The sequence below is a fragment of the Hevea brasiliensis genome, chromosome 11 (assembly GCF_030052815.1).
Source record: "Hevea brasiliensis isolate MT/VB/25A 57/8 chromosome 11, ASM3005281v1, whole genome shotgun sequence".
Classification (NCBI taxonomy): domain Eukaryota; kingdom Viridiplantae; phylum Streptophyta; class Magnoliopsida; order Malpighiales; family Euphorbiaceae; genus Hevea; species Hevea brasiliensis.
The window spans coordinates 43,762,265-43,785,450 of record NC_079503.1 but is presented as its reverse complement, the minus strand read 5'-3'; the positions used below and the strand labels follow the sequence as shown (position 1 = coordinate 43,785,450).

The window sequence follows — 23,186 nt, the reverse complement described above, 5'->3', positions numbered from 1 at the left end:
GCTTATGTGAATGTGGTAGTGAGATTGAAATGTTTAGATTTGGCTAAATGCATGAGTTTGTGAATTAGGGTTTTGAACATTAGGGTTTAAAGACCAAAAATGTGAGGAAGTGGTAAATGATGTCTTTGACCTAATGTGAAGTGAAAAATGGTCATTTGTGACCAAATGAAGTGTGTTGGAATGGTGGGAGTTAAGGCCAAATTCGGATGGAGTAGCATGACCAAATTTCTATTGAGGGACCAAAAATGAAATTTTACAAGTCCAATTGGTATGGGACCAATTAGGGATGAAAATAGACACTAAATGACATAATTTTCATTTAGGAAGCATGCCCAAAAAGTGACCAAAACCTAGTGAACAAATTGACCAAATTTAGAAAATTGCAGGCTGCCCTGTACAAACTGACCAAATGAACAGTGTTTGTTCATTTGGCCATAACTTGAGCTAGGAAGTCTAAATGACCTGAAATTTTACCAGTGGTTAGATGAGATATAGATCTAAAACTTTCATGAAGAACACAAACCCAAATTATGCCATTAACTAAGTCATTTGGCCACCCCAAATTGGTGACCTAAAACTGCCAGCACAGAAAATTACCCAGAATTCTGGGTTGTGTCTAATCCGGCTGCCATGGTTCAAATGGCTATAACTTGAGCTAAAAAACTCCAATTGGAGTGATTCTAAAAGAAGAATAAACTTAAGACAATAGGGAACATTTTCTATGAAGGAAGTTTTGCCAAATTCCAACAGAAAAGTGACCAATGGAATAGTGTAACCTTATACACCAAAACTGAAAATTTATCTAATTTGCCTAAAAGACTTAGAATTTGAATAAACAACCAAAACCAACAAATTTAGTGACCAAAATTTAGTATGTGGGTGAAGTTGGAATTCCCATACCTATTAAGCCTTAGAAAGTCAACAATTTGACTTGAATAGTATAGTGAATAGTAACCCAAAACACAAAAATTTCAAGAACGTCGAGTTTAACACGTTAGAGCTAGGTAAAAGTGAAGTTAAATTTATTTTTGAATTTATGCTAAGTTATGGTACTGAAACACTGTAAAATTGTGTGTTTCAGTTGAAAAGAATACCAGGAAAGAACCCGAGGAGCCGAGTCAAGGCTAAGAGGCGACTCACTTGAGGTTTGTGCACAACATCACTATGCTTTAAAATTCATTGATAAAGTGAATGAAATATGTATTTTACTTTTGCTTTGAATGGTGGAAAGTTTATTGTGACCTTATTTATGATGTTTTGATTTAAATTGTGAAAGTTATTGTGTATATTTGAAATGACAATGTTTAGTAAATTGTTAAGATCAGTTTTGAAACCACAGTGTCATGACCATATATTTGAACACCTCACTAGCACAACTAGTGGGGGTAATTAGTTTCGAATTTTGAATCCTTCTCTGGAGAAGTATTGAGGTGTGCTAGTAGAAGAGGATGTGAATGGATATCCATATATTTTAGCTAGCTAGCCTTGTGATGTGATTTCTCTTTAGCCTCTGGCTATTGAGATTCTATTTATTTCGAATGGCATGATCTAACTGTGGGTTTTATGAAATGTGATTTGATACTTCAAAATGAAATTGTTTGGGATTAAAATCTCATAATGCATGATTTGTATTTAATTCTCATGTTCAGTCAAGTTTTTAAATAAATGTGATTTAAGTTCTGCATAAAGATTATTTTAGTATGTTGTGCACCACTGAGTCCTAGTACTCAGCGATAGCTTTTATTGCTATCGCAGACATAGAGACTAGAGGAGCAGCAGACTGAGCTGCTGAGGATTGAGGATTTATCAACTTGAAGTTATCGGGTATAATTTATACCCTGACTGTAAATATTTCTTTTGATGTATGTATTGCACATAAATGTATGGACATATAAATTAGTCTTGAGCAGTTTGTATAAAGTTTGTATAAAGTTGTAATAAAATTTAGTTTGAATTTTCATATTATAGATTTTGGTATGATGTATATATATAGATTGTTGTCTTTAATGAATGGAAATGTTTTATTTTAATTTGAATGAGATTGATAGATATTATTTTACTGATGATTGAATTTTGAGATTTGAGAAATTGTTGAGATTGATTGTGAAATTGAAGTAGTGGTTGAAAAAATTTTTGGAAGTGCTTTTTTTTACAGGTATTTGAAGAACTGTTTTCGCAAAATATAAATGGAACTCTGGCAAAATTTTTATAAAATTTGCGGAGAAATAAAATAGACCGAAAATATTAACTAGTTTTAATGTTAAATAAATGTTTTAAATACCTATTAGAAAATGCTCACCACTTAACAAAAGTAATAAAATTATTTTAAAATCCCTTGTAGGGTACTTAATGAGTTATCGGTAGGTGAAGTGCAGTAGTTCATTAGGTATTCTACGGGATCATCTTATGCCTTACAGAGGGGTAAGGTGTGACATGTTTTAACGGTATCAGAGCAAAAATTTTGAAGTATGTTTTAACTTGAGAATTTGTGTCTTTCTTATTAAGTACAACTGCTCAATGTCCATATTTGTTACATACAGTGCATTACATCATGAATATGAACTAATGGAGGGAAATCTCCTTGTGTTACTTGTTCAGGAGATACCCTTCTGACTGAGATGGAAGAAGGGGATCGCTCAGTTAAGCAGTCTGTTGAAGCTGAGGCACAAGGGGAAGCCCCAACTTTGCAGAATGTTAGTGGATCTATAGGACCAGCCCCGCAAATGCCGTAGTTTCCTGCACAGTTTGCACAGCAGATGGCTGCGATGTTTTAACAAATGGCTGGGGGTATGCCTGCTCAAGCTCCACCCTAGACACCTGTGGCACAACCACTGCCTCCAGCCAGACAGTATGATAAATTACTGAAGTATGGGGCTGCAAAATTTAAGGGTATAGTGGACCCTTTAGAGGTAGAGCAATGGCTTGAAAGAATGGACAGAGTATTTAAGAAGCTGCATTGCCAAGATGAACTGAAGTTTGAATACTCTGTCTCTACTGTAAGGGGATGTGTATGATTGGTGGAAGACCATCCCCCACAGCTTAGCTGAACCACCAGTACTGACCTAGGATGACTTCATCAGAGAGTTCAGACAGAAATACATCCTAGATGCATATGTTGATTAAAAGTTACAAGAGTTTCTGAGTCTAAAACAAGGCAATAGCACAGTGGCAGAGTATGAGAGGGAGTTCTCCCACTTAAGTCATTATGCTGGGAGTCTCCTTTCCACCAGCAAGGCAAGGTGTAAGAGATTTGAGACGGGTTTGAAGCCCAGCATAAGGATGCAAGTTGTGGGATTCCAACACAGCAACTTCTCAGAGCTCATGTCTCAAGAACTTGAGTTGGAAAGAATAGAATCAGAAGCAACCCCAGTGAAAGAAAAATCAGAGAAAGCTGAGAAATCAGAAAAAGACATGGGGGAAAAGTCAGTAGAACAGAGTTCTGTTGGGACTTCTGGGAAGAAGAAGAAATTTAGTGGACCCAGCAGGGGTCGAGGTGGAAGATTTGGTAGGGGCAGATTTTCTGGACAGAGACCTCCTAGGTCTGGTCAGCAGTCGAACAGGGGTTCACATTCTGCTCGCCCCTGTGAGACTTGTGGCAAGATTCATGGGGGGGAGTGTTATTGGGCCACTGGAGCCTGCTTTAACTGTGGAGGCAAGGGCCATATAGCTAAAGAATGCACTAGTGCTCCGTATCTGAGATATGGTCCAGCTCCTACTATTGCTGAGGGATATATTCAGAGTCCTGCTCCCAGAGGTTCACAGTCTGTTGGCAGAGGAAGAGGCAGAGGTAGAGGCACTGCTTTAGGCAGTCAGGGTACGGTTGGTCGGTCGGCACAAGGGAGTGCTTCAGCCAGGTTTACACAATGAGACAGTGAGAGAAGGCTGAGACTTCTAATGTGGTAGCCGGTACATTTTCTATCTCTGATCAAGAAGTATTTGTATTGTTTGATCCGAGTTCAACCCATTCATATGTTAGTGCTAGCAGTTCACTTGCTGTTCCATGTGTCCAAATGGGTTTTGAAGTGCTAGTAACTAGTCCGTTAGGACAAGAGGTCCAGGTTAATAGAATTTATAGAGACTGTCCTTTGGTGATCCAAGAACATGTTTTCCTATTAGATTAGATTAAAATGTCCTTCAGAGAGTATGATATCATCTTGGGCATGGATTGGTTACTTAGGCATCACGCCATGATTGATTGTAGACTGAAGACGGTCATTTTTGGTCTCCCTTTGTACGGTGATGTGGTAATACATGAGGAGAGGCATTTACTGCCATCAAACATCATTTTGGCTGCACTAGCCATAAGGATGATTAAAAAGGGGTGTGAAGCATACTTGGCACATGTGATAGACACCCAAGTGGGGAGTCCAGCACTGAGGGACATCCCTGCGATATGTGACTTTCTGGATGTGTTTCCTGATGAATTGCCAGGATTACCTCTAGAAAGAGAGGTGCAGTTTGAAATTGATGTTATGCCTGGTGTGGACCTAATCTCCATAACACCATATAGAATGGCACCAGCAGAATTGAAAGAGTTGAAGGTGCAATTGCAAGAATTGCTTGACAAGGGCTTTCTCTGCCCTAGTGTGTCACCTTGGGGAGCGCCAGTGTTGTTTGTAAAGAAGAAAGATGGCACTCTCCATTTGTATATTGATTATCGACAGTTGAATAAGGTGACAATAAAGAATAGATAACCATTGCCCCGCATTGATGACTTATTTGATCAGTTGAGGGGTGCAGCTGTATTCTCCAAAATTGACCTGAGATCAGGTTATTATCAGCTGAAAGTACAAGAGCAGAGTTTTCCTAAAACTGCCTTCAGAACCCATTATGGCCATTATGAGTTCTTGGTTATGCCATTCGGGTTAACTAATGCTCGGGCTGCTTTTATGGATCTGATGAACACTATCTTCCAACCATACCTCGACCAGTTTGTTGTGGTATTCATAGATGATATATTGGTTTATTCGAGGAATGCAGAAGAGCATGATAGACATCTGTGGATTGTACTGCAGACTTTGAGGGAGAAACAGCTATACACCAAATTGCCGAAATGTGAATTTTGGCTGAAGGAGATATCCTTTTTGGGGCATGTAGTGTCAGAAGAGGGCATCAAGGTAGATCCAAGTAAGATTGAAGCTGTCCTTAATTGGAGGCCACCCAAAAATCTCACAGAGATTCGTAGTTTTCTGGGTTTAGCTGGATACTACCGTCGATTTGTAAAGGGATTCTCCATGTTGGCATCTCTTGTCACACCCTACCCCTCTGTAAGGCATAACATGATCCCGTAGTATACCTAATGAATTACCAACTCCGTCTACTGATAACCCATTAAATACACTACAAGGGATTTTAAAAACTTTTCTTACTTCTTTTATAGTGGTGAGCACTATTTACAGGTGTTAAAAACCTTTATGAACTGAAGTGAAACAGCTAACTCATTTGAAGTATTAGTAATTTCTATAAAAATTTTGGCAGAGTACCATCTGTATTTTGGATAAAACAGTTCTTCAGAAAACCTGAAAAAGGCACTTCAAATATATTTCCCAATCTCAAATTCAACATATTTCTCAACTCAAATCCACAGTAATTTTTCAAAGACTGAGATACAAGAAATATAATACAATTTTTACAAGTCAAAATAACTCATAATTTACTTTACAACTTCAATGTACAATTTTAATTTACAACTGCTCAAAACCAAAAACAATATATACATACAGTGTATATACATTATAGTACAAAATGCAAAATGTGGTATACTCATTATACCCGATAATCTCTCACTGGATATACTAGCAGCCTAATCTACTGCCCTGTCCGTCTATCTACCTGCGACAGCAATGAAAAGCTATCGCTGAGACAATGTCTCAGTGATGCACAACATTAATCAAATACAACTTTAAATCACAATTCATAAATCATATAAATGATGGATACGTAAAACCATAGTTAAATTCAAGATAATGAATGTCATAAGGAATTTAACACAATATCACAATAAATCTCAGTAATCAAAACGTAGTTAAATTCAAAAGACAGTGAATATCAATAAGAATTTAAACTCCATTTCACAAATTATCAAAGCTCATAATAACACAATTTAGTCACATAATTTACAAACACAGTGTTGCCAATTCATACACAACTTAAGCCATGACACAAAATTTCCGATCAATGCCACATTGTACACCACGACAAAGCAATCACAACCCCACTAATCGAAATCAATGAGGAAGGGAGCTAGCTATATAATGAGTACTCATCTGATCACCTCAACTGGTAAACCAGAGAGGGAGAAAAATAAACGATCACGACTCCATAAATGGAGAAGGAAAATAAACGATCACAACCCCATAAATGGAGAAGGAATGATATGATACTGTCATGCTAAGTGTGAACACAAAATCAATTCCAAACATTTTATTCAAATGATTCGTGAGAATCTAATAAATTTCTAAAGTCATAAATTCATTCACAAAATTGCAACACAATTCATAATTAACTTCAAATTTTCACAAATCACACTAAATCAATTTTTCCACAGTTTCAAACTATTTACAATGCTTTTCAAGCAATAAGTATCCATTCAAACACATTTCCATAATTGAAAACAATAATATACAAATAGTCATAATCTATTTCAATTGAAAAATTTAAAAGAAATAACTGTTGTTCACAAACCTCTGATAACTGTCTCCTGGCCTTGACTCAGTGTTTCCTTCCCTTTTCCTGAGTCTTTGCAAACTGAGAAATACAATTTGAAGTGTTTCAATACTTTATTAAACTGTCTCTAACGATAATGCTTGATAAGTAATTTACTGAATGCTATTATTTGCTTAATCAACTTAATATATCGACCCTCGATGCGTTCTAGGTAAATTAGGTTTTAAGGTTACCAATATGTCACATTCGATAGTCTTTTAGGGTTGATACATGTTACCAAATTCATTTCCATGTATCTTGCATTTTCTTGCAATTTGCTGGATTCCGGGATACTAGTTTGACCTAGCCGGACGACCTAGTTCCCTAGGTTTTCGGGTTTTGGTCAAAACTACAAACTTGTAGATCTATGTCTTATTGCACGCGGGGCAAAATTTTAGGTCATTTCGAGTTATGTAGACCAAGTTATGGTCATTTTACTATTGCTAGTCAAAGTGCATCAAAATTGGTCACTTTAGGTCATTTTAGGTCAATTTTGGTTCGGCCAGTTTTTGGATCCGAACTTGTGCAAGCTGTTTGACTTGCTTATGGTCATTTCTGGGCTTTGGTGCCTTCATAAGACTTGTAGATATGGGTCTTAACTGTTCATGGTCAAAATTTCAGGTCAATTGAACCTGTTTTGAGTGAGTTATGGCCTAAACACTAACTGCTGCCCAAATGGTAACTTTTCAGGCCTTATTTGCACTTAATCCGGATTTGGTCATTTTTCAAGCTACCTTGCAAGCAGAATTTTAGCAAGTTTTCTTCATGAAAGTTGGCACATTTTGTGTCTAGTTTCACCTCCAATTGTTCTCATACCAATTGGAGCCACACACTCAAAGTTCTAGGCCTAAAACTCAAACTGTCTTATTGCATTTATTTCATACACATCAAGGATCACTCCTAACACTTACCAAACTCAACATTCAAGTCAATTCCGGTTGTACCATAACCTAAACATAATTTACAACATATTATAGGTCATTTTGGCAGCTTACAATTACATTCAACATACACCATAAAGTGCAGAATTTTTCAACTCAATTACAACAATTCAAGTACCTAACCATAACACTTTTACATGTTCAACTTCACACCATCATACATACCCTCAAACTGCCATAACCACTATCACAATTCAACACCATTATTCCATAAACCAAGCATGAATTCCAGCATTCCTCAAGAGTTAACAAACTGCCGCAATGGTACCTTTACATTCCATTAATTTCCAAGCTTCAAATTTCAATTCACATTTACATATACTAAGTATACATCACCCAAAAAATTTTATACACAATATACATTTAATCAATCATTTAATTCACCATTTACAAGAAAAAATAAACTACCTTCAAAGTGTTTTCATGGCTGCCAAAAGTACACATCCCCCTTTAAACATCAAACCTCAAAAATCTCTCCATAATTCAAGTACCCATAACATTCTTACTAACTTTAATGAAGCACTAACCAAAAATACAAACTTACCACTTTGGAAACTCTTTAAAATCTCTCCAAAACTTGGTCTTCTTGCTGCCTATCTACTGCCCAAGTGGTGTAGATTAGTTTTTGTGAAGGAAGCTAGTGAAAAATATGGCTAAATCATGGTTGCATGGCTTGGTTAAGCTTTGGCCATGGAGTATCTTCAATGGAGGTTCACGGCTGAAATTTTGAGAAGTGAGGAAGATGACAATCTGCTAGTCCAAATTGATGAATAAGTGGTCCACTTTGATGGGTGAGTGGAGCACTAAGGGCCTTTAATATTAGTTTATTCATAAATATCATTTTCCCACATTTAACTCCCCATTTTTGCTATTTATATTAGGTACTGTAGGCCCTGTAAGCTGAAATGAGCTTGATTTTGATGATAACAAAACTTAATGAAATATACATTAACCTTTTGTGCATAAGTATTTGAAGTGATTTTATAGGTCACGATATGCAAAGACACTGATGGAAGGACTATTCTATTGACATGGCTGATATAAAAGGAGTTTATCATCTTGTATAACACAAGACGAATCAAAGTCCATGAAGAAATATGATAGAAATTAAGTTCTTAGGTCCATTGTACAAGATTGGAGAATTTATGCCATTTGAGACCTAAAATCAATTTTGTTTTTAGATTCAAGGGTTTAGAAAGTGTTTTTATATCATTCCTAAGGTTTTTGAATGGTCAAAATAATTTTTACAACCTTTCTTCAAAAACTCAAAATTTCAATTTTTAAGTCAGGCAGTAGCGAAATTAGTTAATCCGTTGCGAAAATTAGTTAACTAGTTTTGATGTCTAAAATTCTCTATCTTACAAAACTAGTTAACCGGTGAAAATTTTAGTTAACTATTTTTATGACCTGACCTGACTCAACTTTGCTGCACGACTTTCTAAGCAATAACGGCTAGTTTTTTTGAAAATTAAAGAGCCGTTGGACACACTCTCCAGTAGACGTTTTTGGCAATGAAAAGCACCTATAAAAGGCATCATTTACTTCAATTCTAAATAATGAAAGTGCTCTTATTAATAGTGAATAGTGAATTTATTGTGGTTTTTATAACTTTCATTCAATTACTCTTGAGCTTGAGTGGCAAATCTTCTCTCTCAATCTTCTAGCATTAAATTCTGTATCTGAGAGTTATTGAGAGTGATTTCTTCTACACCAAAACCTATTTAAGGTTGTGTAAGTGAGAGGACACACTTGTGGAAGGTTTTCAAACACCTTGTGAAGCTTGTGGGAGGTTTTCAAGCACCTTGTGAAGCTTGTGGTCTTTTGTGGGAAGCAAAGACGTTGTAAAGGTCCTCAAGCACCTGGGAAGCTTGCTGATATTGTAAAGGCTTTGAATCTTGCCTGTTGAAAAGATCAAATAGTGGAGTGACTCTCAAAGTGGGACTTTGGGAAGAGTGGATGTAGGCTAAGAGAGCCAAACCACTATAAACATTGTGTTTGATTCTCTTCTTTCCTTAACTCTTTAATTTTCAGCACTTTGATTTTCTGATTATATATTGAATGTGTTGAGAATTTGTTTTATTGAGCTAATATTGCAAACTCTGAATTATATGTGAGAAAATACACTTGATATCAAGTAATTATTTTGTGTATGAGCTAGTATTTGTGCATAACTTGATTGATTACTTAAATTACATCCTAGGAACAGAGTTATACACATACATAGAAGTGCAAAGCCTCAATTTCTCATTAAGTCTTGAGCAAGGACTGAAAAATTGTCTAAAGTGTCCAATTCACCCCCCTCTTGGTCACTTTCTTTAGGACAACAAATTGGTATCAGAGCTTGTCTCTCTTGCTTGAGGTTTAAACACCTTAGAGAGATCCTACAATGGCTGGCACATCTAACACAGCTGGTATCCCTACACCTTTAGCTGAAGGACACTCTATCACTAGACCACCTTTGTTTAATGGTTCTAATTATTCTTTTTGGAAAGTGAGGATGAGAAACTTTATTCAATCTGTTGATATTGAAGCATGGCAAAGAATTGTTAAACGTCCTGAAATTCCATTAGAATTGCATGCTGATGGTTATAGAGAAAAACTAGAAGATGAATAAAATGAACTTGATTGGAAGAAAGTTTCTTCAAATGCTAAAGCTTTAAACATTCTTCATTGTGCACTTGATGCAACTGATTATAATCGTATTTCAGGTTGTGCATCTGCAAAAGAAATGTGGGATAAACTTGAAGTCACATATGAAGGGACTAATCAAGTGAAGGAATCAAAAGTAAATAGGCTTGTTCGGGAATATGAACTATTTGAGATGAAACCTAGAGAAACAATTTCAGAAATGAGCACAAGATTTACTGATCTGGTGAATGTTCTCAAAGCTCTTGAAAAAGAATTCACTAAAGAAGAGTTAGTCAAGAAAGTCTTGAGGTCACTACCTAAATCATGGGAAACAAAGGTTACAGTGATCTTTGACACCAAAGATTTCTCCAAATTCACTTATGATGAGCTGATTGGTTCTCTTATTGCTCATGAAATGTTTTATGACAAGAGCAAGAGCAATGTAGGTGATGAAAAGAAAAAGAGAGGAATTGCCTTAAAGTCAAGCCAAGAGGATGAATTAAGGAAAACTATAGCTTTTAAGGCTGCCTCAAGTGACAGCTCCAATTGTTCAAGTGATGAAGATGATCTTGCCATGATTACAAGAAGATTCAAGAAAGCATTCAAAAAGAGAGGTTCAAAATATAAGAAATTTGTGACACCCCTTACCCGACTACAGTGTAGCCGAGCAAGTTATGCCACTCAGTGTGCCGAGCACTCTATTTTATCTTAATTCATTTTTTTTTATTCTTCCTTTTGAATATAACTTGTGAAATATAATTTATTTAAGCCATTTATCGAAATTATAATTTATTTGAGGTTCCGAGAATTTTATAGAAAATCCGGCAGAGTACCGACTAAAAATAGCGAAAATAGTTCTTCGGAACCTGTGAAAAACACTTCCTATGATCATATTCAATCATCTCATCACTCTCAAACTTCAATATCAAAATCTCAACATTTTTCACCATTCATTTCTCAATCATTCATCTCATGTGATAATCATGTACAAGTCACAGTTATGTATTCACTTTTCCTTTCACAAACACAATTTTCTTAACAATTCCTCTATTTGTCATTCATTCATTTCACATCATCATTAGACTCAAATCATAAATAAATTCTCACATGTGATTTATAATCACAATTTACAAGTACTTACATTAATACAAAATTATATTACATTTGTTTCAAATACACATGATAAAATAAGAGTTTAATTACAAAATTTACAAAAACCTCAAAATACAAAATGGGACCTAGTGTCCTACCAATGCACTGTGGATGGTGAGGTGACACGGACACTATGCAGAACTGTGAACTGCCTTACCGAATCTATGGTCTACTGGGCCCTCTGTCCAAATCTTCAGTACCTACGCGTTGCAAAAGCGACGCGCTAAGCAAAAAGCTTAGTGGTGCCAATAATACAAGAAAATATAATATGCAAATAAAAATAATAATTTCCTTGCTATTGTGTTCACAAGAGATGAATAATTACTAACTTATTGTTTAGTCGAGGGCTAATCATGTTTTATGATATTAACTTCTTCATGCATTTCGTTAATTATTTTCTTCATGAACTTGAGCTTCTTTGTATTTTTGTAATCGTTCCTGATACTTAATTTTCGTATTTTCTTTAATAATCAGTTCAATCACAGTTATACTTTTCCATGCCCAAGTAACCTATCTTTGGACGATCGATGGATAACGGTCGTTGGCACCGACACCGCGTGCCTCGGGCAGTCATACCATGGGACGCAGAACGTCAACCATGTATGCAGTCAGTATGGCTAAAAAGCCATGATATCACATAATCGGGCATAAAAGCCATGAATACGGGCATAAAAGCCATGAATACGGGCATAAAGCCATGAACATAGGCATAAAGCCTTTCGCAGTACTGCTAAAACAATACCCTATTGGCATGCCAAACTATCCAAACCAATCACATTAGGCCTACTAGGGCATTTTGCATTTTTAAGTTTCACATTTTTGAATTTCAAGTTTTGGTGTCACTATTCACTTCATTAGTCAAACAAAAAGTTGACTTTTGCATAGAAAGTAGGTACATTGGCTTTGGCACTTCAAACATACCACATTTTTCATTTAAAACTTGTTGGAAGTGATCACCATTACCATTTCTAGGCTTAAACCAAGGGAAACAAAATTTTCAGTTTTTGAAGCTTAACTTTACTATTCCATTAAGCACTGTTACAGTGGGAATTTGAGGAAATGGTAAACATGAAAGTTGTTCCTTATTTTGTCTAGTTGAATTTCCTTTTTTGAATCACTCCATTTGGAGTTTTGTAGCTCAAGTTATGGCCAAAATAAGTTTACTATTCACGTGTACTGTTCATGTTGCAATTTTGGGTTTTGGCAGATTTTGGTCCAACTTTGGTCAGTAGTTTGATCAAGTTAAGTTCATAATTTGGTCTAACTTTCTTCATATGAAACGTTCTACCATGCCTTAGGTTTCCATCGGTTCAAGAATTGCCTAAATCCAAGTTTTCTAGAGAGAGTTATAGTCCTCCAAACATTACTGCTCAAATGAAAATCTGCAGAGTTGCAGGTTTGATAACTCAAATTTGCCCAATAATTTGAATGGGTTAATGGCATAATTTGGGGTGATGTTCTTCATGAAAGTTGTTTGTCTATATCCTATCTTGTTGCTGTAAAAATTTCAGGTTAATTGACCATATCTACAGTGAGTTATGGCCAAATGAACTGTTACTGTTCATTTGGTCATTTTTGCAGGTGCTGGTTGCAGGGTATCCGGAACGGGGCCAACTTTTGGTCCACTTGCTTTGGTCTTTAGGGCATGGTTTCTTCAGAAAAATGTGCCATTATAAGCCTAGTTTCATTTCCAATTGGCCAAACACCAATTGGACCAACACAGCTCAAGATATGGCAGTCCAAGTGGACTGAAATTTCAGTCACCCTGCTGCACTCATGGGGCAGCCTGCCCATTCCGCTTTGCCATGCAATAATTCACTCCTAATTATGGTCAACTTACCTCAAATGGTCACTAATTGACTATTAGAATGTTCTTTAATAATTTCATAAGCAAAGTCAAATTTTCACTCCTAAACCCTAGCTCAAAGTCATGGTTTTCATAATTTCTTTAGTTAACCCTTTCATTCTTGTATATGTATATGTATACACTTTAAACATAATCTCCAATTCACTCTAAGTCCATTAATACAATCAAACTCATTCCTTCCTAGGGCTGCCGAAAATTCATAGGGTCCATATACATAGATTCCATTCATTTAATTCACAAAACCTTACTCACTTTAAGTCTTTAACATGAATTAAAAGAGATTTAAGTGTAAATAGGCACTAACCTTGAATAGGGCAGAATTTCAAACTACCCAAACTCCTTCTTTCTTCTTCTTTTGGCTGCCTAGAGGTTACTCAAGTTGCTAGGTTAATTTTTTGTGAAGCTAGGTTATGATTTTGTTGGGTAGAAATGGGTGAATCAAGCCTTGAAAAGCTTGAATATACTTATCTATGGAAGAAGAGGTTCACGTCCAAATGAAGAAGAAGAACCAGAAAATTTGTTTCTTCATTTGTTATTTTTCTCTTTTTAATTTGGCTTGTTGGGTTGTGATTGGTGGAAGCCTTCCAAATGACATCATGTGATGTCATATTTAGGTTTTTCTTTCATTTTCTTTTCTTCTTTTCTCTACTCATTTTCACTTTAATTTTTAGTAATGTTTATTCATATTTTATGTCATATTAATTATTTACTTAACTGGACAAGTAGGCAAAAAATCACCTCTGAAGGCGAAATGACCAAAATGCCCTCCGTTTGGCTTAACGGGTCAAAATTGGCTGTACCGATTGAAAAATTTTTCTAAATATTTTCTTGGCATTCTAATGCCATGGGAACCTCAATAACCCTTCTCTGGAGTCGCAAAAATTATTTTAAAATTTTTCCCCCGGGTTTAGGGCTCCTCGTTGCGAGAACCGCAACTTCCCTCTGGTTACCCATCGCTTGGGCACCGGCTCGTTTAACTTAGTTGTATTTTATTTCTAAAATTTTTCTAAATTTTTCTTATTAATATTTGAGTTAATTATGGTTCCTCACTTTAGTTTAAATATTTTTCCGGACGTTCTAGTTGTCCGGACTGACACCGGTCACCGGAACAGTAGAATGTACGGAGTTGCTACCGGGAGGGTGTTACAACTCTTCCCCTCTAATTTAAATTTCGTCCTCGAAATTTACTAGGTGTTTTGGATTTTGAGATAATTCTTTTACCTTTCTACTACTCCCTCTGTCTACTTCTTTTATATATATGGTACTATTTAGTTTTTTCGAATCTATCATTATACACTTAGGCATATCATAAAAGAAATATTTTACCTCAAATTCACATATGGGCTTCTTGCTCCTCTCCGGCTTGGGTGACATTTGGAAGTGGTGTTACTGTTGTACTTGGTCCTTCCACGACCTCTGTTTGGGTTCGTGGTAAATTCCTCTTAGGACAATCTTTCAGACGATGGTCTATGGTCCCACATCTATAACAGGCTCCAGTCAATCCCCTACATTCACCTTTATGCCACTTGTTACAATGGCCACATTTTCTTGCTAGTTCTGTCGCACTCACTACTAGTGTTTCTGGTTGATCTCTTCTGGGTATAGGCCTGGGTCTGGATCTCCTACTTTGATCAGATGTCTGACTTAATTGTTCTCTCGGCCTCTTATTACTAGACTGTCCAAATTTCCTCTTTTGCTGATCACCACTCCTCTTCTGTTCCTCTTCATGAGCATAGCTAATATATTTCTTTCTAAACTCTATCAGAAAGAATTCCCAAGTTACATCAGCTGGTGGCACTACCTTGGTTACGACATTCCACCATCGATATGCAACTTCTTGTAACAACGAAACTGCACACTCCAAACTCTGTTCTGGTGTGCAATGGAGCTGTTGCAGGACTCTTTCAGTCCTTTCTAACCAATACTTAGCCGCTGCAGAATCGTCTTCCTTTCGACCATTGAAATCTACAGCTCCATATTTCCTAATTTTTCCTAGAGGTGATTTCCGCTGAGGCGGTGGTAGAATAACCCCAGTCATCTGTCGAAAGAATCCAGTCATCTGCTCAAACAAGGCCTGTTGGGGTTGTACAGGGACCTCTTGCACTAGTGGAGCAGGATCTCCCCGATTTCCAATATCACTCCCAGTCGGAATACGGCTTACTACTTCTTCTTCTACTGCCCTCTGCGATTCTGAGTCCATACCTTAACCTAAAATAACCAAGAAAATAGATCTGCATTAGTGTCACCTCGACTCATATGAATGCAATGCATGTCATGCACACAATCTTATTCTATCTGTCTATGCCTAGGAACGCCTAAACTGTGCTCTGATACCACTAAATGTGACACTCCTTACCCGACTACAGTGTAGCCGAGCAAGTTATGCCACTCAGTGTGCCGAGCACTCTATTTTATCTTAATTCATTTTTTTTATTCTTCCTATTGAATATAACTTGTGAAATATAATTTATTTAATCCATTTATCGAAATTATAATTTATTTGAGGTTCCAAGAATTTTATAGAAAATCCGGCAGAGTACCGGCTAAAAATAGAGAAAAGCTTCTTGAACACGTGAAAAACACTTCCTATGATCATATTCAATCATCTCATCACTCTCAAACTTCAATATCAAAATCTCAACATTTTTCACCATTCATTTCTCAATCATTCATCTCATGTGATAATCATGTACAAGTCACAGTTATGTATTCACTTTTCCTTTCACAAACACAATTTTCTTAACAATTCCTCTATTTGTCATTCATTCATTTCACATCATCATTAGACTCAAATCATAAATAAATTCTCACATGTGATTTATAATCACAATTTACAAGTACTTACATTAATACAAAATTATATTACATTTGTTTCAAATACACATGATAAAATAAGAGTTTAATTACAAAATTTACAAAAACCTCAAAATACAAAATGGGACCTAGTGTCCTACCAATGCACTGTGGATGGTGAGGTGACACGGACACTATGCGAATCGTGTGAACCGCCTTACCGAATCTATGGTCTCTGGGCCCTCTGTCCAAATCTTGCACTACAGCGTTGCAAAAGCGACGCTAATCATAAAGCTTAGTGGTGCCAATAATACAAGAAAATATAATATGCAAATAAAAATAATAATTTCCTTGCTATTGTGTTCACAAGAGATGAATAATTACTAACTTATTGTTTAGTCGAGGGCTAATCATGTTTTATGATATTAACTTCTTCATGCATTTCGTTAATTATTTTCTTCATGATCTTGAGCTTCTTTGTATTTTTGTAATCGTTCCTGATACTTAATTTTCGTATTTTCTTTAATAATCAGTTCAATCACAGTTATACTTTTCCATGCCCAAGTAAACTATCCGACGATCGGATCGATAACGGGTCATTGGCACCGACACCGCGTGCCTCGTCGTCATACCTTGGGACGCAGCACGGCAACCATGTATGCAGTCAGGATGGCTAAAAATCCATGATATCAACTAATCGGGCATAAAAGCCATGAATACGGGCATAAAAGCCATGAATACGGGCATTAAGGCATGAACACAGGCATAAAGCCTTCGCAAGATCTTGCTAAAACAATACCCTATTGGCATGCCAAACTATCCAAACCAATCACATTAGGCCTACTAGGGCATTTTGTATTTTTAAGTTTCACATTTTTGAATTTCAAGTTTTGGTGTCACTATTCACTTCATTAGTCAAACAAAAAGTTGACTTTTGCATAGAAAGTAGGTACATTGGCTTTGGCACTTCAAACATACCACATTTTTCATTTAAAACTTGTTGGAAGTGATCACCATTACCATTTCTAGGCTTAAACCAAGGGAAACAAAATTTTCAGTTTTTGAAGCTTAACTTTACTATTCCATTAAGCATCACATGGTGGAATTTGAGGAAATGGTAAACATGAAAGTTGTTCCTTATTTTGTCTAGTTGAATTTCCTTTTTTGAATCACTCCATTTGGAGTTTTGTAGCTCAAGTCATGGCCAAAATAAGTTTACTATTCACGTGTACTATTCATGCTGCAATTTTGGGTTTTGGCAAATTTTGGTCCAACTTTGGTCAGTAGTTTGATCAAGTTAAGTTCATAATTTGGTCTAACTTTCTTCATATGAAATGTTCTACCATGCCTTAGGTTTCCATCGGTTCAAGAATTGCCTAAATCCAAGTTTTCTAGAGAGAGTTATAGTCATCCAAATATTACTGCTCAAATGAAAATCTGCAGAGTTGCAGGTTTGATAACTCAACTTTGCCCAATAATTTGAATGGGTTAATGGCATAATTTGGGGTGATGTTCGTCATGAAAGTTGTTTGTCTATATCCTATCTTGTTTCTGTAAAAATTTCAGGTTAATTGACCATATCTACAGTGAGTTATGGCCATTTGGTCATTTCTGCAGGTGCTGGTTGCAGGGTATCCGGAATGGGGCCAACTTTTGGTCCACTTGCTTTGGTCTTTTGGGAATGGTTTCTTCAGACAAAATGTGCCATTATAAGCCTAGTTTCATGTCCAATTGGCCAAACACCAATTGGACCAACACAGCTCAAGATATGGCAGTCCAAGTGGACTAAAATTTCAGTCACCCTGCTGCACTCATGGGGCAGCCTGCCCATTCCGCTTTGCCATGCAATAATTCACTCCTAATTATGGTCAACTTACCTCAAATGGTCACTAATTGACTATTAGAATGTTCTTTAACAATTTCATAAGCAAAGTCAAATTTTCACTCCTAAACCCTAGCTCAAAGTCATGGTTTTCACAATTTATTTAGTTAACCCTTTCATTCTTATATATATATATGTATACACTTTAAACATAATCTCCAATTCACTCTAAGTCCATTAATACAATCAAAATCATTCCTTCCTAGGGCTGCCGAAAATTCATAGGGTCCATATACATAGATTCCATTCATTTAATTCACAAAACCTTACTCACTTTAAGTCTTTAACATGAATTAAAAGAGATTTAAGTGTAAATAGGCACTAACCTTGAATAGGGCAGAATTTCAAACTACCCAAACTCCTTCTTTCTTCTTCTTTTGGCTGCCTAGAGGTTACTCAAGTTGCTAGGTTAATTTTTTGTGAAGCTAGGTTATGATTTTGTTGGGTAGAAATGGGTGAATCAAGCTTTGAAAAGCTTGAATATACTTATCTATGGAAGAAGAGGTTCACGTCCAAATGAAGAAGAAGAACCAGAAAATTCGTTTCTTCATTTGTTATTTTTCTCTTTTTAATTTGGCTTGTTGGGTTGTGATTGGTGGAAGCCTTCCAAATGACATCATGTGATGTCATATTTAGGTTTTTCTTTCATTTTCTTTTCTTCTTTTCTCTAGTCATTTTCACTTTAATTTTTAGTAATATTTATTCATATTTTATGCCATATTAATTATTTACTTAACTGGACAAGTCGGCCAAAAATCACCTCTGAAGGCAAAATGACCAAAATGCCCTCCGTTTGGCTTAACGGGTCAAAATTGGCTGTACCGATTGAAAAATTTTTCTAAATATTTTCTTGGCATTCTAATGCCATGGGAACCTCAATAACCCTTCTCTGGAGTCCCAAAAATTATTTTAAAAATTTTCCCCCGGGTCTAGGGCTCCTCGTTGCGAGAACCGCAACTTCCCTCTGGTTACCTATCGCTTGGGCACCGGCTCGTTTAACTTGGTTGTATTTTATTTCTAAAATTTTTCTAAATTTTTCTTATTAATATTTGAGTTAATTATGGTTCCTCACTTTAGTTTAAATATTTTTCTGGACGTTCTAGCTGTCCGGACTGACACCGGTCGCCGGAACAGTAGAATGTACGGAGTTGCTACTGGGAGGGTGTTACAAAATTCCTGAAGAAATATTCTCCCAAAGGTGAAACAAGCAAAGATCAAAGTGAGATTAAACGCTTTGAATGCAACAAACCTGGTCACATCAAGCCAAATTGTCCTAAACTGAGAAAGAAGAATTCAAAGGACAAGAGCAAGAAAGCCTTGGTTGCTGGTTGGATGGATAGTGATGATTCCTCAAGTGATAACTCTAGTGACAAGGAGGTTGCACACATTTGTCTCATGGCTCTAGAAGAGGATAAACCAGAAAGTTCCCAACAAAGAGAAATCAACGCTGAGGTAAATAATTCTGACTCTCTTAGTATTGAGGATTATGAAGAAGCATTTGCCAAATTATATGAAGAATACAAAGTTTATAAGAAAAAATGTTCTGCTTTAAATAAAGAAATTGCTTCCTTAAGAGCTAAAAATGATTCTATGAGCATTGTTGTACAAGAAAATAAATTTTATAAAAATCAAATGCTCTTGTTTGATGAGCTGAATAAGGAGTTAGAAGATTCAAAAATTGCTTGTGAAAAACTCATTGAGAAAAACAGGATTTTAGAAACTAAGGTGGAATCTTTGACAAATGATTTAGCTAAATTCACAAATGGCACACAAATTCTTGATACGTTACTTGGTTCTCAAAGATTATCAAATCAAAAATCTGGTCTTGGTTATGATGGATTCATGCACTATGGAAAATACAAAAATTTCTTTGTAAAAGCTTCATCTCATTCATTATCAAATGTCATTTGCTTTTACTGTAACCAAAATGGTCATATGGTTAGTCATTGTCCCATAAGGAAAGGTTTCTCAAAAGTAAAAAGGATATGGGTGCCTAAAGGAACAATTCCTAATGTCTCTAACCCTCAAGGACCCAAACTTGCTTGGGTACCTAAGAAATAGTCAATAAATTTCAGGTATATCTTAGAAGCAAGCAAGAGTGTGAACAATGGTATGTTGATAGTGCTTGTTCAAGACACATGACTGGAGACAAAGAAAAATTTTCAAACCTCACCTTGAAAAGTGGTGGACATGTGAGATTTGGGGACAAAGGCAAAGCTTACATCATTGGAAGTGGCTCTATTGGGAAAAATCCAAGCATAAATGATGTCGCATTAGTTGAAAGTTTGAAATTCAATCTCCTTAGTGTAAGTCAATTATGTGACAAAGGTTATAAAGTTACTTTTAATTCTACACATTGTGAGATTAGAAGTTTGCATAATGATCATACATTATTCATTGCACCTAGAAGTGAAAATGTATATTTGCTTGATTTGAATATTATTGAAAATGGAAATGAAAGATGCCTTGTATCTCTTGAAGAAAATAGTTGGTTGTGGCATAGAAGACTTGGTCATGCTAGTATGCATGTGATTTCAAAACTTTTAAGATATGACCTTGTTAAAGGTTTGCCAAAAATTAACTTTGAAAAAGACCATGTTTGTAAGCCTTGTTCTCTTGGGAAACAAACCAAAGTTTCTTTCAAATCAAAGAATGTTATTTCAACATCTAGACCTCTTGAGTTATTACATCTTGATTTGTTTGGTCCTATTACACCTATTAGTCTTGGTGGTAAAGCGTATACCTTGGTCATAGTAGATGATTACACTAGGTATACATGGACATATTTTCTTGCACATAAGGATGAAACTTTTAGTGTATTTATATCTTTTTGTAAGAAAGTACAAAGTGAAAAAGGCTTACCCATTTCCTCCATTTGAAGTGATCATGGGAGAGAGTTTGAAAACCAATCTTTTGATGAATTTTGTTCAAACAATGGCATTTTTCATAACTTTTCAGCTCCTAGAACCCCACAACAAAATGGAGTTATAGAGAGGAAAAATAGAACTTTACAAGAAATGGCAAGAACAATGCTTAGTGAACATAGTCTTCCAAAATATTCTTGGGCAGAAGCCATAAACACTGCTTGCTATAACTTGAATAGAGCAATGATTAGGCCACTCTTAAAGAAAATCTCTTATGAATTATGGAAAGGGAGGAAGCCTAACATTTCTTACTTTCGTGCATTTGGTTGTAAGTGTTATATTTTGAACAATAAGAAAGATAATCTCAAAAAGTTTGATGTAAAATCAGATGAAAGTATTTTTCTAGGATATTCAATGCATAGCAAAGCTTATCGATTCTTTAATAGGAGAACTTTGTTAGTTGAGGAAACCATTCATGTTATATTTGATGAAACTAACAACTTCTTGGAAAGAAAGATTGTTTGTGATGATGATGAACTAAGTGAAATTTTTGGAAGAAAAAAGGATGAGACTCAAAAGTAACAAAGTCAACCTATTGAGCCCCAAAGTGCAATTGGGAATGATATTGACAATAAAGATGCTAATGAGAAAGATCAAGAAAGTGATCAAGAAGTATTGCCCAATATTGAAGAACTCCAAATTGATGAACCACATCATGATGACCTACCTCAAGAATGGAGATATCATAGAGATCATCCAAAAGAGGACATAATTGATAGCCCTTCACAAAAGATGATGACAAGAGCTCAACTTTGAAAATACTTTGGTAACGTCGCATTTGTTTCTCAACTTGAACCAAAGTTTTATAATGAAGCTCAAAGTGATGAGAGTTGGATTCTTACTATGCAAGAAGAACTCAATCAATTTGAGAGAAATAAAGTATGAAAACTTATTCCTAGCCCTAGAAATTATTCTATCATTGGTACCAAGTGGGTTTTTAGGAACAAAATGGATGATAAAGGACATGTCATTAGAAATAAGGCTAGATTAGTGGCTCAAGGATATAATCAAGAGGAAGGTATTGATTTTGATGAAACTTTTGCTCCTGTTGCTAGAATTGAAGCCATTAGAATGTTGTGTGCATTTGCATGTTATAAAAATTTTATGCTCTATCAAATGGATGTTAAGAGTGCATTCTTGAATGGTTATATTGATGAAGAAGTTTATGTTGAACAACCACCAGGCTTTGAAAACTATGAATTTCCTAATCATGTTTATAAACTCACTGAGGCTTTATATGGATTGAAGCAAGCCCCTAGAGCTTGGTATGAGAGGTTTAGTAAGTTTCTTTTAGATAATGGTTTCCAAAGAGGAAAAGTAGACAACACACTCTTCACAAAAACACATAAACATGATATGCTTATCGTTCAAATTTATGTTGATGACATTATTTTTGGTGCTACTAATGCTTCTCTATCTAAAAGCTTCTCTAAGATGATGCAAAATGAATTTGAGATGAGCATGATGGGTGAACTTACCTTTTTCCTTGGACTACAAATTAAGCAACTCAATGGTGGCATCTTCATTAATCAATCCAAGTACATCAAAGATATGCTAAAAAAATTCAAGATGGATGATTTGAAGAGTATTGGAACTCCTATGAGCTCCACAATCAAGTTGGAAAAGGATGAAAAAGGTAAAGATGTTGATCAAAAGCTATTTAGAGGCATGATTGGCTCACTTTTATATTTAACTGCATCTAGACCTGACATTCATTTTAGTGTGTGTTTGTGTGCTCGGTTTCAATCATGTCCTAAGGAATCTCATCTAATTGCTGTCAAAAGGATTTTCAAATACCTCATTGGCACACACTCAATTGGTTTATGGTATCCTAAATGCGACACATTTGATCTAGTTGGATATAGTGATTTTGACTTTGCTGGAAGTAGATTGGATAGAAAGAGTACTTCGGGTACTTGCCAATTTCTAGGTCATGCCTTAGTGTCTTAGCATAGTAAGAAACAAACTTCTGTAGCTCTTTCTACTGCTGAAGCAGAATACATTGCTGCAGGAAGTTGTGTTGCTCAAATTCTATGGATGAAGCAACAATTAGAAGATTTTGGTATAAAGGTTGATCATGTTCCTATAAGGTGTGATAATACTAGTGCCATCAACCTAACTAAAAATCTAGTCCAACACTCTAGATCAAAGCACATAGAAATTAGACATCACTTTTTAGAGATCATGTTCAAAACGGTGACATTAAGTTAGAGTTTGTTCCTACAGAACAACAACTTGCAGATATTTTTACAAAACCACTAATTGAGGAAAACTTTTGTAGGATTAGAAGAGAA

At 35.8% G+C, this 23,186-nt stretch overlaps 1 protein-coding gene across 1 annotated transcript; it reads left to right on the top strand.

Annotated features, from left to right (window-relative positions):
* Positions 1-10,032: 10,032 nt before the first annotated feature.
* On the top strand, positions 10,033-21,414 carry LOC131170241 (uncharacterized). Its single transcript, XM_058129305.1, has 5 exons — positions 10,033-10,231; positions 10,355-10,888; positions 19,167-19,840; positions 20,044-20,274; positions 21,187-21,414. Exons 1-5 carry the CDS (start codon positions 10,033-10,035, stop codon positions 21,412-21,414), a joined length of 1,866 nt encoding a protein of 621 aa, XP_057985288.1.
* The last annotated feature ends 1,772 nt before the right edge of the window (positions 21,415-23,186 follow it).